This window comes from Aplidium turbinatum, chromosome 16, assembly GCF_918807975.1.
Source record: "Aplidium turbinatum chromosome 16, kaAplTurb1.1, whole genome shotgun sequence".
NCBI lineage: Eukaryota > Metazoa > Chordata > Ascidiacea > Aplousobranchia > Polyclinidae > Aplidium > Aplidium turbinatum.
The window spans coordinates 6,868,093-6,875,554 of record NC_137487.1 but is presented as its reverse complement, the minus strand read 5'-3'; the positions used below and the strand labels follow the sequence as shown (position 1 = coordinate 6,875,554).

The 7,462-nt window shown below is 37.4% G+C and overlaps 1 protein-coding gene across 1 annotated transcript; it reads left to right on the top strand.

The window, feature by feature from the left end:
- Positions 1-3,804: 3,804 nt before the first annotated feature.
- LOC145785959 (alkaline ceramidase 2-like) lies at positions 3,805-6,853 on the top strand (the record flags this gene model as incomplete). Its single annotated transcript, XM_082597651.1, has 5 exons — positions 3,805-3,911; positions 4,916-5,036; positions 5,305-5,446; positions 6,085-6,222; positions 6,832-6,853. Coding segments are annotated over exons 1-5 (528 nt in total), but the record flags the coding sequence as incomplete, so codon positions are not given.
- Between the last annotated feature and the right edge of the window lie 609 nt (positions 6,854-7,462).

Sequence of the window (7,462 nt, the reverse complement as noted above, 5' to 3'; positions counted from 1 at the left end):
AGTCTCGTCGTCCAGGACCCTCAGACCATGCGCAACGTGTGGAGGCCGGTGGGTTAGGCAGTGGTGGATGACATGGTCTGCGGTCTGTTGCGTGGCACCACATTCGCATTCTGATGAAGGAGCCAGGCCCCACTTGTGCATGTCCAAACGAAAGCGGCCGACGCCAGTTCGCAGGCGGTTAAGCCTGACCCAAGCAAGCCTTAAAAAGTTTATTAGCCACATCAAACATAAATGTTGTGGTATACTCGCCATCTGTAAATGGCTTTCCGTTCCTTCCTGATACTGAAGAACCCGTAAAACAAGCCAAACCGCAATATCCTTGCCGGGTCCATGTACGGAGTTACCACGAACTTGCTTTCACCCTGTGCAGTAGCTTTTGGCATACCTGCTTCTTGTTATCCCCCGCTAGATATTTCGATGGAAATGTTGCATGGCATGTGTCGAAATGCCTCTTTACATTCGACCGTTTTACAGACGAAATTTTTCATAGACAAATCGTAAAGTTTTATTTGAAATACAAGTTAGAATTATCTATGAGCCAGTTGCCGTCATCAAAATAGCCACATAGAGCTCATGAGCCATATGTTCCCGATCCTTTTCATAAATAGTCTTTTAACAGTTCAATGAATACGTCACTGAATTTGTCGCCTATTTAAATTAATATTCGATAAGACGTTTCCTGAAACAGCGCTAAAAGTGTTCGAGTATCTAATTGATTGTTTGTGGTATCGGGATATCGACTTAAGGGCTCTAATTCTAACAGGATAAAAACCACACAAATAATAAATTACCAAGAAACTGGCCAATCCAACGAAAAAGCTTTTGCCAAAGTTCGTTTTGTGTTTAAGTTTTCTAAAATTGCTTTGAAATGCTAGTTGTCAAATGTCCATCGCTTTACAGTAACACACGGTGTTTTAAGTCAAAAGTTTACAACGAGGTCTATGTAATCAAAATAAACCGGCTAAGTAACGCTTTGACAACTTGTTACCCGGTGACTTTAGTGTGTGTAGTTGCTTAGATATCATGTAGTAATCTTTTACATCTAAAGCACTTAGGCCTGTCTGCAGTAGGCTACCAAAAATAAAATTGTTATTGCGACGAATAGTATGAAATGTAGTGCAATAGATCCTCCATAGTGTTGAAGACTGAGGGTAAATTAATTAATAACATTCATCAAGACTTATCAGTTTATGATTTGTTTGAGCTTATTGTAAACAGGATTTTTCTTTGGTGATACGGTTACAAGAAACTAAATGGGTAGACTATCACAGATTACATGTATTTTAAGTAGCGAAAGCATTCGCCTCTATTTGCATTTATTTGTAGGCTGCCTGCTACAGTTCAATAAGCTGCTGAAAATATGTTTTGAAAGTGTAGGCCATAGGGCATTGAAGTTAGTTCCATTAGATAGAACATTTGACCTTGCGCAGTTTAAGGTCTAATTTGCACGACTCAGTTCATCTCGACATGTTAGCTTAAAGTTTTCTACATTATTGCATTGTTTTTCATATGGGCAATAATTTCGGCTTGTTTTCTAAGATTTATTGAGTGAAAGAAGTTTATTGAAAGCGTAGGCCAGGGATGTCCAGAGTCGGGCCCGTGGGCCCGCGATGCGTTTTTATATGACCCGCACTTGTTACTGCACCATGCGATTTGTTTGGGCCGCAGACACACCATAAATTATATCAATTGAAGGCCTGAGTTAAAGAACTACTTAAGTCTAAAATACGACTTTTGAGATAAGGAAAGTTAAAGTTCATTCTACGTTGTTTAATCTTTTAATTCTAAGCAAACACCAGCGTGAGTTATTATAAAATTCAGCCGTTTTTAAATCAATTTTGCGCGCGGACAGGCATTGATCATCATACAGCATATTTTTGGTGATAACTCAATTTTCACAAAACGTGACTTAATGCAGTTTTACAGCTTAGTTCTTCATTCATTGTCATTTTTAAAACTATTCTTTCCAACAAAATTTTGTGCTTGTTTAGGTTGAGCAAACGTAGCCTACTCGGTGAAGAACCGCTTGAGATCAAAACTGAGTGATTAATTATTATCATCTTCGCAACGTTTAGCGCTCATCTACCATTACTCTCGAATCAAACTTGACCTGGGGTATAGAAATTAAGACATCAGTTTCATTCTTTAACATGTAACATAGCCTACTGTAGCTGTACTTGGCTAAGTTTCTGGATGTTTTGATTTTGGTTAGAAATGCTGATAACTTGTATCGCGTGATGTGAAAATATTTATCTGCTTTAACTAAACGAGCATTTGCTTTGTTCAACGAAAATAACATTGAATAACAGAGCATATTAGGCTAGGCTACATTTTTATTGTATAAAATAAGGTCATTACTGATTGTTGGCCGTCGAGCTCTTCGACAATGTCAAATCTGGCCCTCCTGAAAAAGAATGGACTTCTCAGACCTAGGTCATTCATATTTTATAACCCTAAAAAAATATTATCAATGTTAGCGTATATGTAGAAGTAAGCATGTGGCGAAATTTTTGTAGGCTACAAAAATTCCAATTTCACGAATTGACAGCTCGTGCGAATTAGCTTTGTAAAGCAACAACACTTATTTTGCCTGCTTGAAAGCTTACCATCTACGTGCAAGGCCGTTGAGGAGTCATTTGGCCCCGGTACCAATGAGATCCTGGGCCTTGAAGGAAAAACCATTCAAAACAATACACTTCCTAAACAAATGCAAAAACACTGCCTCAAAAAATTGAAAAATACTAGTCAAATCAGTGGTGAAACGATAGGCTACTCCTTGATATTCCTAAAAAACCTAGGGTTTGCTAAATAAAAAAGGAAAAGGTATGCCATTGGATGTGTAGCGGACAGTATAAGTTATAATTTAGCTTATCCGCCTATACCTAGCTGTGGAAGCTTAAGCTACAGCGACATTCCGAGCGCCGTGATCGCAGGGAATTATCGAGAACAACATCTAGACTTCTTAGTTATAAGCATGCTTTTATTGTAGAAAGGAACTTCACGTCACCATATAACTTAGGAGGTTGCAACCATCTTGATTATAATCGAACACAATTCAAATCACCATAACCAAACTGAGCCATGGCTTAAATCCCAGCAAAAAGAACTTGACTACAAATTAGAACATACTAGAAATTATATCACTATTGGACCAAACTTCCAATCGCACCATAATAACAGCTCTTCTGCACCAAAAAATTATACTGTTACTGGTAGAATTGAACGCTAGATGTGGTATACATAGTCGTTGAGGCATCAAGCATCTGTAGGCTAAAACGTTGAAGAGACGAAAAACTACGCATACGTGATTGAAACTGCCGGTTGCAAGAATGCTTTTAGCTTATTGGCATGCGATTTCTTGAGAGGCACTCAAATTCCTAATCACGCTTCAAATCCCGAAGCACAACTGCAAAATTACTTGAATTACTGGGTAACGTTACATATATGCAAAAAAAATACAATTTCACGACGGTAACAAACGTTGAAAAGACCTAAGGTGAAACGCAGAGCGCTACAGATGCAAGTGCAGTTGAGCACTACAACAAAAGTATACGCAAAATAGCTTGTCAAATTCCAGACGTCAAATCCCAAGCCGGATTCAAATTCACCTAACTCCTGGAACCCTTTTAACGTTACTACCTACATGTTCCTGATTCGATACCGGTTACCTTTCGATGCTTAAGCTACAACCTATATAATCCTTCAATCTGAATTGCGTGTCTTAGCTCACAATCTTCTGCTTTTTAATTACAGAATAATTTAATAATCTTCATATGTTTGTTGTGCACTTTTGTTAATGAAAAACTATGAAGCTACCAATTGAGTACTATGTGTCTCACTTGTCTTCCAAAGTGGATTGGTGTGAGCCAAACTATGTAGTCTCAACCCACATAGCTGAATTCTGGAATACGGTAAGGAAGGTAATTTAGCTACGAACCATATAGGTAGCCTACCGTATAAGCCATGAGGGTTAAGGTTAGTTTTTAGAGGTGGGAAAGAGTTCTTTCCCAAATATCATCAATTGTACCCAAGCATTTTTGCAAAAAAAAAATCCTCTACTTCTAACTGTTAAATGCAGAATTAATTTTTTGCAAGTGGCGTAGCCTATGTAATTTGGCGACTTACAGCTTTTTCGTTGGACTACTTCTTTTTAGTGCAGGGTTTCTTAAACTTTTCTAAAAATTGCACGTGGCGGTCCTCTCACAATTTTTTTTGATGATTTACGGTTCATTATACTGTAAACTAAAGAACAATCAATACAGCACAAAGATTATTTTAAAAGCAATAGTTTATTCCCAAAACCAGTAGAGTAGAGTGAGTAGCCTAAGCTCAATGTGATGGCTGCACTTGCTTGGCTTTCTTCAGTTCTTCTATGCTGAGCTGTGTTTTCAATAACGCAACACTCAGGCCATATGTCACATCCAATTTGTTTCGGAATTTTGTTTTGATGGAGAGCAGAGTGGAAAAGCGGTTTCACTGTCCGCCCCATTAGCACACTGGTAGTCCGCCCCGTTAATTCAGAGGTTTAGCGTCCGACTCAAGATCAAGCGGCACTGGTTCGGCACTCGGGGTGTGCGCTTGAGCAACGCATTTCAGGACTGCTCTAAATTCAGCGACACCTAATGGATGGAATAATTCCTCCGCAACAACATTTCAACAATCTGAAACTTCACTCTCTCAATCTAGGTAATTGGCCCTGCGTCAAAAGCCTCTACAAGTATGCGAAACTACCAGGAATAACCTATGAGAGACTTTGTCAGTCTGAGGATAAAGATTCAAAACCAACCAATCATAGGTAGTTACAAATGGGCCATGAAATTCTTAGAGCCATATTTGCGACATTGAAATAGGACCGCGCCATATCAATCCAAAAGTCATTGCGTCACATTTCACTGAAAACATGTTTATGTTGCAGATATCTTCTATTCCTATTGTAGCCATTCCAACAATTTTAATGTTTCTGTATAACGATTATGCCAAACAGGTTTCCTCCTGCAAATATCTGCACTTTATTTGGCTGCTTATTATGATTGTGGGTAAGATATAAAGTAGGCTACAGTAACCTAGCCTAATTTTCTGAAAGTGTGAATTATCACTAAATAAAATCAACGCAGAATTTTTGTATGTTACGTTCTAAAATCTAAATAGTCTGGTAGTAAGCCTAAAAAGGCTTAAAAGCGACTAAATTTAAAAAAATACGTTTTCTGTATCGTATTTAAAAATGCCTTGAGGAGTTAGATTCTTGTTAAAAGTGTAAAATTCAAACATGTATCTAAATTACACATTACTTATTATTTTATATAGGTGTTGGTTCAATCATGTTTCATTCCACTTTGAGTTTATTGGGGCAATTTATTGATGAAATAAGCATAGCTTGGGTTTGTTGTGGTTTCTTGGCCCTTTGGCTGCCCAACATGCATCTTCCTCTGTGGCTGCAAAAAGACAGGTAACCTATTTCTATATTATAATTATATATGCTATATAATACAATATTAGCTGCATCAAATTCAGTTCCTACTTACTTAAAACCTTACCAGCTTGTCTCACTGTATTAGGGTCATCAGAAGGTGCTTGTTTAGGCTAAATAGAATCTGATTCAAAAATATTCAAATATTCTATTTGAATAAGTTCCATTTGATGTTCCTAATATGGTGAGACAAGCTGTTAAATTTTTAGTGCATAGTAACTGAATTTGATCCAATTCGCTCTTCTTGGCTTTTTAGCCTGGCATTAAGCACATTTTGTAGTAATAATAGTACATATGTATATTGTTTTATTATAATATCATACAATATATAATCTTTACTAGTAATACTATAATAAACTTAGATTTGCCGATTTAGTGTGATACTGTCTCCGTTTTTAAAATCTTTATTTGACATATCAACGCTTTTTCAAACCGGCTACGCATTGATTGCTCGCTCATTGTACACTTGGCTAAGCCTATTTGTTTGCAACATAGGCTAATCTTGCGCAGCAATTCAGAAAAACTACATTTATAGTAAGAGTGAAAATGTAGACCTATCTGCTATTCAAGTCAGCTTCTGATTTAGAACTTGATTTTAACTTTTAATATTGTCACAGGTTGAAATTTCAACTCTATCTGTTTGGTTTTTCTATTTTCATAACTTGCCTCTGTGCTCTGAAGCCGGAGGTTAACAACTTCGCACTGATGATTTTCGTAATCCCAGCATTCGGTTATCTTAAACTTTCTTACGACAAGTGAGTCAATCAAGCCATAGCTAAGCCTAGATGTTCACCAACCACTATTTTTATTTTAAAAACATTTTGATCTTCCTTCGTTAATCTACAGTAGCCTCTATTGTTTGAATTTTTTTATGATTTATGCGTTGGACATTGAGGCACAGACTAGCGTGCATGTAGCCTACAGTAGGTTAGGTCTATTATAGCCTAGAGTCTAGACTACTTACAATATTTCTATATTCCAGAATTTAGGACTGTATAAAAAACAAAAATAACTTTAAAATATTTACAGCAAAATTGCAATTCGGTTTTAACTCAAAATTACTCGGCTTCTTGTTTCATTTCGAGACAAATCTCGTTTGTTTTAGTTTTGCTTCATCTTTCACTCAATTTTGTTTCGTTTTGGCCTGAATGCAAACGAAAACACCGGGAAAACAGAAACATCATAATTTCAACGTGTCTGGCGTCGCATGTTTCGTCGACGATTTAAGATTACACTACAGTGGCTTAAGCGTGTTGGAAAAATAAAATGGTGTTTCAGTGATTGCCATAAAAAAGATTCCATTGTATTTCGGCCACTTGCAAAATATTTTTCTGTCTGCTATCAGATCAACTGTTTCCTCTCAGGTTGATGTGTCCTACGTTTCGAAAAGTTTGTTGGAAAGCCGCTTTCGTCTGGATTATCGCATTGTCGTGTTGGGGGTTAGATAAGTTTTTTTGCCCTGTTTGGCGAGCGGTTCATTTTCCTTATTTACATGGTTTCTGGTATGTAGAAGTTTCTAGTAAAACAAGAACTATAACAACCTAATTTTTTAAACAATTGTTAATTATTGTTAGCTTTTTGTTAGTCTACACCAGGGCTACTCAACTGGCGGACCGCAGTCCGAATCCGGACTTCCTGGGTGTTGAAGGTGGACCTCGGGTTTCTGGAAGAATAACTTCATTGCAACATTTTAGGGCCTCTTTAAACATATTTCCATTAGGGAAAAGCAATTTTTTGTGATTATCCAAGGAGCTGGGAGATTTCCGGGTCCTCTGTGAAAGATCCGGTCTCCTAAAATTAAAATTATCTCTGGACTGAAAGTATCCCCTGAACCTCTTTATCAGCGCTACTGTAGATTAGTAGGCTATTTGCCAAGACACATTACACATCACTCTCATCAAACTGACAACCTATTGAGCATCGCGCATCGGCCATATCTTATCACTTGGTGAAAGAGATTATATTTTCAGTAGCCTACAGCCTTTATATGTTGTA